Genomic DNA, 12558 nt, shown 5'->3' on the forward strand with positions numbered 1-12558 from the left:
GTCTTTTCTTAACCTTTGTGCATCATGAAGGAGTTTCACCATGTTACGCCAACCACCATCGCACTTATTAATTTTATGATTTGGCGAGTGTTGCAAGCACAAATTGAGTGCGACCACTCTGTCCAGCTAATAATAAAGCTAACAAATGAATCACTGTTTGATGAATCAATTTTTGATCAATCATCGTCATATATATTTTAAAAACTATTCCATTTACTCCCTCAAGTACTACTTTTCCTATTCATAAAGAAGTCTTGCCTATAAAGAAACAATCTGGTCTTTTAAAGTTACAACACTCTTCTGTTTGAATAGGCTTATGGTCACATGCACATATTTTGTCACTAGGCTCTATTGCATAATGCCTCCAACTCCTAATAATGAAAAACACTAAATTTTCATGTTCCAACTTTCAAAAGAATCCTTTTCAAACGTTGAAATTCATCAAATTTGAAACATCACTGAGCAAATTTTCATAGTTCCTCCTGTGGTGTTATTGAATAGGCTCCTGTTCATTAAGTTGGGTCCATTAAAGCAGATTTTCAAATTCCATTGACATATTTCTCATTCTTATATCATCAAAAAGTAAGTCAGAATTTCTTTTAGCATTTGAAAAAAATATAACAACAATATTGTGTGACTTGAGTATTTCTGTTTCTCTGTCATGTTTGTTGTTCATCTTAGCTGATGGTATGTTTTGCAGGCATTGCAGTCAGCTTCTTCATGTCTGAGTCTTCACTCCAGAATTTAAGTATACCAAGACTAGCCAGGGTGATAACTTTAAGGAGTCACCCATGATACACAAACTGTGTGAAAAATCCACAGAGAAAAAAATCATTCGCCTTAACCAGGATTCCTGTCAAAGCGAATGATTTTTTTCCCTGTAGATTTTTCACACTTTTCAAACCTGAAGAAGCAGACTCACGCCTGTAAAACATGCTATCTTCGAAGATGAATAAACACGGCAGAGAACCTGAAACACACATCATTCATACCACTCTACGGAAGCCTTCACTCCAATACGTTGCATTGAATCTCACTGGAAAGGGCATGCAAAATGACAATTCCCATCTCTTTCGCTCAATGAAAGCAGCTCAAAGAGAGATTGAAAAAAATCAGTTTACTAAATTTAAATATTACATAGCCATATTTCAGAAATTATTTGAGATAAAAAATTGAAAATTGGTATTTTTAGTCTCAGCACTATCATTATACCTAATAACAACAAAATTTTAAATGGTGAGGTAAACATTTGATTGAAAGTGTGTCAAATTGACAATAAGTGGCTCATGTTGAACTTGATAGAATTGGCAATTTACTTAGATATTCATCTCCATGATTATCTCTTTAGTAGATGTAAGTGTAGTGCCATTGCAGCCGCCAGAACTTAGTTCACCATTTTTAACACCTGTATTTCTTATTCGAGTTACCCATTTTTCTTTCTCGAGTAAATAATCTATGAAGATGTCCTGAACGACCTACACATCATTGCAGGAGACTTATGTGGCTAAAGCATCAAAAAGATGGTGACCTGGATCCAGAAGTCCACAGGGACCACATAGATAAATAACTTCAAGTCCACAACAAAAAGTCCAAGCTTTCCAGTGATGTACTACTCAATGTCAATAAAAATGTTTTCCAATGTGAAAAAGATGGATATTTTAAGGATGAAGCTCATAGTTGAAATGCTGCAGGCTGGACTTCCCTTCATGCAGCAAAATTCCTACAGGCCCTTTCAATATTGCACATCCAGGAATTGTCAATTAATTTACCGTAACTATAGATTAGACCACTTCAAAGATTCCGCAATTCCTCTTCACCTTTGGTGGCTTCTCCACCCTAAATACCCTTTGAGTCGCCTTTTACGACAAGCAGGGATACTGCGGGAGTATTCTCTTAAACCCCCTCCTCGCAGGGGCATGACAACAGTTCACTGGATAAAAATGTACCTTCACTCAGACTCGGACTTTATTTAATTGTGATTCAGAAACAGGCAAATGCTGACAAAATTCAACTCGATAAGTACTCTGAAAATTTCACATTTAAGTTTAAGAGAGAAATGTACGCTGTGTCAAAGAACAGAATACGACCATTTGAGAGGGAGTTACGAGTCCTAACTGATGAACTGAACTTCAGGCCTTAAAGATAGTAAATTAAGTGACAGGGATTGGATTCCACTCCATTCATACCTCTGGTTTCTCAAAATGTCCCCACCGCACAACCCACATCACTGAATGTAACCAAACTCAAGTCTGCCGCTCGTTAAAGCATTCTTGGCACGAAATATGTACACTCCTTCGGGACTATCTTTCACAGTCAGTTGTCAAGCAAGCATTGAAAAAAGTCCTAATACATGGACTGAATACTCATTAGCTCCATTTTCAACATTCTTAAATTATGCTTTTTGCATGAATCAGCTTTTACTTTATGAAGAATGGCAAATGACTTCACAATATAATACAGGGCTACACTCACATTTGTGTGTTGTACCATATAACATACAAGAAAACTAGCAATCAACCATATAGTTCCAAAATCAAATTAATTGCAGCATGTAAATTATGTATTTACACCACCATCAGAGGTTGATCGAGTTCTCTCTTGACACTTGCTTCATCTTTTTTTTCCGCTACCCAGAAATCTACAATGCAACGCAATTTTAGAATGCCTTCCAAACCCACTCTCACTCACTCAGTTTTTCAAACCCAAGGTAAGAGACCATCACAGTGGAAAAAGCCCATTCCACACAAAGCCACGGGCATATGATGGTCACATGTTCAGGGTACGGAGGTGAGTTCCTTTCCCTTCACTGCCTCCAACTTCAACGACCTGTTTGCCCTGTCCAAAACAGGGTTTCCAGCAGCTGAGCATTAGATAGTTACCTCAGATTTCCAAATTTTTTGTTATAATTTTTATTTTTCCATAGGAAATGTTGATTTTTTTCTCGTAAAGGTACAAACAGCAATCGCAATATACAATTTTTACTGTTATTTACACTCTGAGGTCAAAATAGAAGGCAAAGTTACTGCCTTAGTGTAACCTCACGAAATCTCAAAATCATTTTACAAATAGAGCTGCAGCCTTCCTCTCAGGCTACCCAGAGATTGTTCCTGCGCTGAGAATGAGGAAGCTACAACGGCTCCTCTCTTCCGCAAAAGCAGCTGGAAAAATACAGTTCTTTTTAATACTGATGTCTTCCCCAGATTAGTGCAGAATGCCTCTGGCCCTGATAACCTCCACAGAAGAGGAACAAATCATGGCAGTGCTGGGTCAGAATCACGCCAGAGGGCGGCACACTCAACAGCCTCCACAAATGGCACGCACCTATAATGTACGGAATAATGGACATCAAATTCAGTCAAACTAATTTCTAAACATATCTATATAGAGAACAAATGTATGTCCATGATAGGAACCAAATAAGAAACAGAACACACACAATAAAAAGAGTAACCAATAATTCCTTCAATTATGATTTTTAATGTTTGCTTGCATGCAAGAAGTCACTTTTTTCATTTGGTATTGCATGACCCACTCCCTGACATCACTACAGATTGAAGTTTGTCAATGAAAATTGAAAAATATGCGATTGGTGACACCTAGCTCCCAAGTTGCTCTGCCTAACACTGGCCCCAGTCCAATGCCCAGGAGGAGAAGACCAAGAAATTAGCAGTGCCACGTCCCGGCTGTGGTCACGCATGGTACTGCAGGCACTGTCCCGGGAGGGCCTCAAACATAGTCCGCAGTTGCAGTGGACTAAAACAGTTGCTAAACCATATCCCTCCACCTGCTCTAATTAGCGGGAGGCTGCCAAGTGCAGCAGCCACCTTTAGGCAGTGGCTAGATGATGAACGTGGTCACGGTCCATTTCACGCTACAACCACCTCAGGCCAGTCCACTTCACACTTTGGAGGGCTCTGAAGGTGGAGAGAGAGCATAAATTGCCAGTTTGATAGCTCCAAATGCCCCACCATTTTTATGAAGTGTTAGGAGCAATCACGATACATTGTTTGCAATCTTTCAAAAAATTACTCCAATTCCCTAAGCTATTTTCTCGGTTACTATGCACTGGTGAGATAAATAAATCACAAGAATCTATGATATTGCCCATGTAGTTGAGGAATGTTTTGATTAATAATTGAAAGCAATCGCAAGTAAAATAGAACTTGTGCATGCAGATTGGTCAAACAAAGACTTCTGTTTCTACCTAGCAGAAGAGGAGTACAACCAAGCCTTAAAACGTTAGTTTTTCTAAAAAATACAATAAGAAAAACAGAAAGAATCCAAAATGAATTTGCATTGTGTGTAATTACCTAAACATTTTATTTTACAAATCTAAACCAGTTCGTTCATTGTTCAATGAATAAAGGTTATCAACTGGGTTAATTTTTGTCACATTCTGATTTCCTACAATACCTTGTTCAGTAGGAGGTGGAAGCAGAGAGAATTCCTAAAAGAGAAGAGGGAGAAGGTAATTCAACAGATGGCATCCTTAGTAACTGTTGATGTGAGTGTTGAATCTAATAATACAACACTCAGATTTAATTCTAAACAACACAATCCTGAACACATTTAATTCTACATATTCATTTCCTCAACAGAGAAAAATGGCAATAATGGTTTTGTTAGGCCACAAAAAGGGGCACTGCTATTATTAGTGACATACACAGAAAAAAAGCATGAGTTTTCCCATTGAAAAATGCATGTTTTTTTATTTTTGCACTTATTACTTGCTAGATTCATGCCAAGAATATTTCTTTTAACTTAGATAACTGCTGTGTCAAAAACATTTCGTTGCATTTGAAGGAAGGCCGAACAAACACTACCAGGGTCGTGAAGAAGAAATTTTTGAAGAATATCAACATATTTTGAACGAGAAAGAAAGCAAAAAGCCATAAATTTTATTTTTACAGATGTTGAGTCATATCTTAAGGAATGTTAGAAAAAAATTTAGCTTGATTGACATATTGCCATAGGTCAAAATTTAATGTTTTACAGAACCATGTTTTTGACGTAATATCTTCTAAAATCTTATGAAACATATAAGTTTAGAGAATTTTCAGTGCATCTGAAGATATTTTTCCATATATATTTGGAATCCTCACGCCTCCTATGATATGCCTGCATATTTTCAATGGGAATTGAATGAAAAATGAGGCTAAAACAATTTCTTAACCTCTGAAGGTACAAGTGGCCTTGGAGACCTCATTCATTGAAAAACTGCAGTTTTACCAAAACCATAAATGGTCATGAAAAAAAAACTGTTTAAGATGAGAAAAAAACTTAATGTAGCTTCATTCCCACATGGATCGATGAAAATTGTCAACTTTTATCCAAATCTGTGACGGTGGTTGTCATGAACTGACATGGAGTGACACCCTTGCATCAAGGACAAAAGCCACACAGTGAGTGAAAACAGCCAAGGAATCACATACAGCCTAAAGAAAGCTGCATCAATCAGAATTTTCTTTTAGAGCTCTGATCTGGTGTAGAGAATTTTTAAAATTGTTTGTCGTAGGTGTTATAATTAACAGTGGATTTCACTTGCAAAGGACCTCTTTCGGTTGTGAATGGAAGCCTTTTCTGGAAGATGATAATTCTGTAACAGGAGCAACCAACACTGACTGCAATCGTGAATGACCGAATACCAACTTGGTCGTGAATGACCGTCCACCAGCTATAATCATGAAAAATCCATCAGGAACAACCGACACTGATTGCAAATCCAAGTGATGGAGCATAAACTTAGGTCACAAATGACCGACCTCAATTGCAAATGATGACATTCACCTCCAATAGAGGGTGACCAACAACTGACTTCAGTAGTAAAACAACCAAAGAGATCATATCGTTCATCGGAATGATCGTGTTCATCAATTGATACTAAAAAAGATTTTGATTGTGTATGTCGGTCATTCAAAACTAACTCATCATTAGTCACATAGCACACAATGGTGTACACCCATAACGCAGCCGTGGGTCCTACCACAGTCTGAATCCAAAACAGGTGATTCAGCTCCACAGCCATAGAAAGAAGTAACATAAAATTGAAGAATTCCCTTCAGCACTAAATTCTGTAACTTGGAATTGTTTGGTAAACAAGCAGTCAACACCATAGCAGCTATCTATGGTGGCATCGAGCTTCAAAAAACCATCCCCATTCCACAGAGTCATGCCAATTTCAACTAAAGCACACACATTATGGCATGGACACCCTGTTCACAAGAGTGCAATTACTCCTAAAACAAATTAAAATTTATGTACTCACTTCCGACTGACACCAGCATCAATTCTCCAGTGTGAGCGCAGAATGCCACATACATCGCTTTACTTGTGTGGAGATCGAGATCTGTGCCTTCGTCGCCCATCACTTGATGACTGTCGATCCTCAGCTTCATCAGCATCACGAAATTTCTCCCTCATTTTCTCAAGCTTCAGGTCAGAGGATTCCTTGTATTTCTTGTACTTTGCCGCATCTGAAATATAGAGTCAATATGAAGCAATCAATACTTGAACAATACTATATACTACACCTCATTACCCTAAAAAAACTGTGTTTCTCCAGGTCTAACAGAATGAAAAAATAAGTGAGACACTTTACTGGATAATAAGCATAATTGAAATTGTTTTTTTCCTAACAATGCATGAGAAACGTTTACTCAAAGAAATACAACTTGAACTATAGGGCAGGCGCAACTGTCGAGTTGACGTGAGCGGGCGTGGAACCACACTCAGTGTAGCATAACTGAAACAGCAGTTGCGCTCCACTAAGATATCGTCATTAGTAGCTGTTATGATGAAAGTAGAAGCAAATTTTTTTTAACATCGATTTGACTAAGAATTTAACTATGATATTTTCTTAACATGTATTGTTCATAATGGCATGAACCAGAAATAAAACGTACACAGCTCAGTGCGCAATGGCACGCTGACCTCGGACCACCGCCACAACAATCATCCCTTCACTTCAAATTCGATTGCTCAAATTGCATTAATGATACAATGCCCAGCACATTACAACTGCAACATAGCGTTCACAAAAATAACAAAGAAAAACAAAGAAAGCAAAAAGCCATAAATTTTATATTTGCAGGTGTTGGGTCACATCTTAAGGAACGTAAGAAAAAAATGAAGTTTGATTGACATATTGCCTAAGGTCAAAATTTAATAACAAAACTAAGGATGAGTCGGTTATAATATTTTTTCAGTTCTTGGTACCGGTCCGGTTCTCCCCAAATGGTTCTCGGTTCTCGATACCCTGTTCCAAGGATAAACTCTTATTACCTGAATTAATGGCAAATTTAAATGAACAACCAAAAGAAGTGAAAGAAAATAATTTCACTTAAGATGTAAAGTAGCAAGAAAGCTCTGTTAAAAAAACTTAACATCGTCTCAATAATTTTATTTGCCAAGTTAAAAAAGGGTAAATAACTTATCGTTAAAAAATGCATTATCAACCAATACGTCACATTACATCAGGCAGCCACTGGTTCCTTCTCCATGTTTTGATTTAAAAAATTCAACATTTTACCCTATCCGAGTCTAATCTATTCTTTTTTGGCAGAAATATTGCCTGCAGTACTGCGCAGGCATTCACTGAAAAAAGTAGTGGTCAGTGTTGATTTTGAAGGGCCACGCGAAAGATGCTTGGAGCAAAGTTAACATACTGCATAGCATCAGGATCAGTAGAGAAACTTCCCTTACTTCTGTCCACATCATTCGTTAATTTGTAGTAACTTATGAGTCAGTTGAAAATATGCATATTCTGTATTCTGCAATGTAGCTTAAATTGTTACTTAAATTGACGACTTATTCGCATGCTTCACTGATGCAGTTCCCATTGCCTCGACAATAAACTGCTCAACACGCCGGCACAGCGACACCATGGATAAACTGAGCGGCCATGAGTTAACACACAATTGTAGTGCAATGTTGCATTCTGCAGGGTAACAACACCTTTCGATGCTTCACATAGATTAATCAACTTACAAACAAGCTCTCATAATACATCTTGATCGTACATCAAAGAATTACTGTTTATGCACATGATTAAGTCTTAACCTTTTCGCGCCGAGCTCCTTCACGGGAAGTTGCTTTTGGCTCTACGAAGGGTTTGAGAACTTCTTTTTCGCCCCGTACGGAGTTTTTTCTGTCCAGGTAGTCGCTTCCTCCCCTTAATGACCTTTTCTAGCGGGGTCCCGGACCCTTTCCTCAGCAACTGGGCAAATATAATCCTCGACCCTTTTCCCCGAAGGCAGCCCATCCCGGCGTACTTTTGCGGTCAGTTTGTTGTTGCCAGTGCAATTTTAATTTTTTTTATTGTTACTGTTGCATTAAATGTCAGTTCATCAATGTATTCCTTTCATTTTGCAATGCCTGTAGAACTTTTAAACGAAGTTCTACGGTTATTTTTAGGGTTTTCAGCAAAACGGCACTATGTTATAGACCAACAAATACTTTAAAGGGAATGAAATCTTTCAATGTTCCTAGCCCACTTCTAGGTATTTACGATTTATGTTATTAACATATTTTAGATCCATGATGCCAAAATCCACACTCTCCTCATTTGCGTCTGCTCTCCAGTTCTCTGAAAACATGAGAATGATACATTTAGAATTTTTTTAGAAGAATATTTTCCCGAAAAATTCTCATAAAACTACTTGAATCTTACAAATTTGTTGAAATGGCTAAATATAATTTTTTTAAAGCAAATTTTTCAAAGCTTTTCCGAGAAGAGTGAGGTTATCTTCTTCCACGTACATATTTCAGTAGGAGAATACTTACACCAATATACTCTTAGGTGTGCCAGTTGGAGGATAATAAGTTTTTCCAAGAAAACATTAATGTGCTAATGTGTCCCGAAATAAGCCCGTGAGGTGCACAGGGCAGATCACCTTAATGGATCCTGACCAGAGAACCAAGATATGAGAGTAATTACCTGGGTACAGCAGTTCTTATTCCTGCAATGGTATGGAATGCTTCTCACAACATGTGTCTACGTAAAACATTCCCTATTGGTACATTAAATTTACGAATTTTTAGGATATGCATTAATCAGTATTTATAGCGAAATTCATTTCTAATACCTTTGTATTCAAAGGTTGGTAAGACGTTATTAAAAATAGTCACTGTAATTTTGGCTCATGACAAAGAACTGAGAGAATCATATTTTATTACATTACGAGGACTTTTTTTCATAGAAGTTAAATCGGATATCCTATCGAATTTCACCGCAAATGTACACTTAGAATGTAGCTAACAGAGTAACGTATATTTTTAGATGTAAATCATTACAATATCGCTCCTATAAACTTGCTAGTAAGTTATAAAAATAACAATTAAACTAACCTTAGCTATAACAATCATAATAACAATCAATCTAACCTTAGCGTCTCCAAAAATTGTTCTAGGTGATGATCAACTCCGTTCATATGAACGCTAGAATTCCGTTTAAAATTTGGAACCAATCAGCAGAACATACAGAATGTAATTCCTCGCATTGATTTTCAATAAATGCAACATGAACGTTTTTAGTTATTTTAACTTATAAACAAAAAAGTGACCATGAGCACCTTCCTTGAGTGGGACACAGAGCCGAAATGGGCCGAGGTAATCCCCACACGGACAATAGGAAAGGGTCGGACCTCTCACGCTGAGGGACCCTAATGGCGGTTGGGACCCACTTGGCATGCTTGACCGCGAAACCGTGAAAACACAGCCTTTGGCCTTTTGCTTCGAAAAATTCAAGCCGTGAAAATCCGGCCTTCCTTCTTTAGCATCAGAAAATTCAGGCCGTGAAATCACGCCCTGCGTAGGGAAGAGATTAAGACCACTTTCCGACAAAACAATTTTCCACCGGCAATCGTTAACGACACGGCGTTGCAGAGAGTCGTCTCGTCTGAGAGCCACCTGAATTCAATGAGAATGCCAGCCGGCAAAAAGTCGCTTCGGCTGAAAGCGGGCTCAATGTATCGTCTTTATTTCACGCTGGAGACGTCACATGGCCCGGCCGGATTGAAATGGGTGCCTGGCCATCAACGGTGCAAATCAACTCGTTTGAGATAGAGAACTATGGTAAGTAGAACGATTGGCACCATGCCGGGGACAGCGGAAGGCAAAAAGTTAGCTCCTTTTTAAGCGGCCGCGGCTACGAAAATGTTACAATGTTGGCGAGGATGACAATCTGACGAATCCTTAAATGCACGTGTTAGCGAGCAGCTCTACAAAGAAAAGAAAACGTGAACGCCATGCAATCGGAAAGTAATATATGCATTTTTTAATCTTTTTTTTGTCACTTCTTGGCTTTGAATACGCTGCAAACCATTTCAGCTTAGGCCGCCAAATTCAAATCCTTGCCACCGCTTCGAGCCAGTTCCAAAGAACCGACTTTATGCAATTGGTTGTCGATACCAGTTTCATAGCCAAGAACCAGGAAACGGAACCGGCCCATATCTAAACAAAACGTAGCCTAGAAAAACTAAGTATGCCCATGGATGGGTTAACATGCTAGGCAGGTGTCACATACCTAACAAGCACAACCTTAATTTTTAGTATTGATGGTTAGTGCCTTCCACCATACCCTTCTCGAGGCAGATCGCAGGGTGATAGATGTGCCATTCTAGACACAAACCAGCACTCAGCAGATGTCACATCACTTTTAAAAACTTTCCAAATGAAACACTTATTCACATTAAAAGATGGACCAAGAAATAAGAAACCAAAGTAAGTTTTGCAGATAGGTTTGGTTTGAAGTGCCACTTTTTGCAAATTACAACAATGAATGCAGATAGAAAAAGATCCTCTTAGGATGGATCCCCCAGGGGAAAGGCTGGGCGCATAAGTCAGCGTCTTACTCCTCTGGCCTTAAAAGGGAGAGGAGAAGGAATGAAAAGGAAGGAGGTGCTGCTGTGATAAAGAAGGCTGATGATGCCTCCAGGGTGGGGAGGAGGGAAGAGATTGGAAGAATATCAACAAATGACTTTAGGAGTCTACTCACTGAGCACTCGACAGCTGCTGGCATACTCCTCCTTGCTGACAGCGTTGACACAATGCTCATTGACTGACACACATGAACCTCCAATCTCCAGTTTGACAATGCAGCGCCCAGTGTCCTCATTGCGGCTCACCATCTGTAAGCGAAAAGTGAAATAAATTGAAGAGAGGACGACAGAGCGCGTTTCCAAAAATAAAGACTGAAAAGAATGAGTGCGCAAAATTACAAAAATGGGATCTTTCACCCAAAGAATGAAATTGCAGTGTATAAGAAATTAATTAGGACCTGCAGAAAATGCAAATGCAAAACTGCATATTTTAGCGTCAATTTTGGGGTTTTCCTACAAATAGCTACAGTAAACTCTTCATTATACAAAGCAGGATATAATGAAATTTTCAATAAAACGTAGTGAAATTGTGGTCCCGGTGAAAAGGTACATACATGGCGCAAGTCGAAAATACAAAGTTTTGGAATTTTAAAAAAAAAATCTGGCTCAGTTCCCAGGAGCAAATGGGTTTGTTTATACGTACAACGGCAAAATATTTGTCAACATAACTAGCTACTCCAGCGAAAGTAGCAAAAACAAACACTGCTTCTGACTGTGGTGCATCAAATTGTGAAATCATAAATCATAGTGCAACTTTAGCACATAGCATCCCCTTCCACTATGTTTACCTAGAGAGACAGCTGGGCTACCTGCCTTGTTAATCCTGTAATTGAGCCTAATCATTGAAGCCAAGTTAGGAAGCACGAATCGCATATTAGGGAAAACTTAACAAAACACCAACTCTTTTGAATTAATTATTTCATCTCCATGGGATTAAAAAATTAGCAATCTGCTTAATATTTTTTGAGACTGAGCCAAAATATGATTTCAATCTGAAATTATGAGCTTATTTTATATTTTATTTGACCACATAAAACATTAATTGTTTGAGGCGTAACTTGGTGAAAGCGATTCATAATTAAATTAAGAAAGAAGAACTTTGTACTTTCACATTAATAATATATAACAATATTAATGTGAAAGTACAAAGTTCTTCTTTCTTAATTTAATCACATAAAACATGATAAACGAACTTAAGTGAAGCCACAAATACGTCACGTTTTGGGCTCATCGTTTTATAAATATCTTAATGTAAATTTGTAATTTTGCAATATTGGTTTAATTTCATGAACTCATGAAAATGGTACCTCAATATGTTGGTCTTCTATAGTTTTCCGGTTTCATTCTTCACCATATTTAAAATGATGCTATGTAACGTTGAAAAAGAAAAAAGATTTTTTAGATTTAGCACCAGAAATAGGGACGCCATAAACGGAAATAAATATTTGCGAGGAAGGGAGGAAAAAACTAATTAATGATCAAATTATCTTCTCGGTATATGTCCAGATAAGGCATTCTCATCTACCTCGTCATCATGGTCGTTGATATCTGCCAGGAAATACGTGCTACATTCATAAAATTGTCTCTCTTCTTCTCTGCAGACTTTTCAATTGAATTTAGTTTAGAACTTCCTTTGACCTTTCCACGCTTCTATTCCTTCACGATTATGGAGTGACTAATT

General features: G+C 38.0%; 1 protein-coding gene across 2 annotated transcripts in view; it reads right to left on the minus strand.

Annotated features, from left to right (window-relative positions):
• Nucleotides 1-1947: 1947 nt before the first annotated feature.
• LOC124154702 (G-patch domain and KOW motifs-containing protein) overlaps nt 1948-12558 on the minus strand; it is a 68067-nt gene continuing 57456 nt past the window's right edge. Inside the window, exons 7-10 of one of the 2 annotated variants that reach the window (XM_046528580.1) lie at nt 10994-11126; nt 6266-6473; nt 4414-4447; nt 1948-3321 (exon numbers count right to left, since the gene is read on the minus strand). In XM_046528580.1, the coding sequence (XP_046384536.1) occupies nt 6325-6473; nt 10994-11126 (282 nt within the window). In that variant the 3' untranslated portion in view covers nt 1948-3321; nt 4414-4447; nt 6266-6324. The remainder of the gene's footprint in view (nt 3322-4413; nt 4448-6265; nt 6474-10993; nt 11127-12558) is intronic. The other variant, XM_046528581.1, reaches the window with a different exon arrangement.

Source organism: Ischnura elegans, chromosome 2, assembly GCF_921293095.1.
Source record: "Ischnura elegans chromosome 2, ioIscEleg1.1, whole genome shotgun sequence".
Classification (NCBI taxonomy): Eukaryota; Metazoa; Arthropoda; class Insecta; order Odonata; family Coenagrionidae; genus Ischnura; species Ischnura elegans.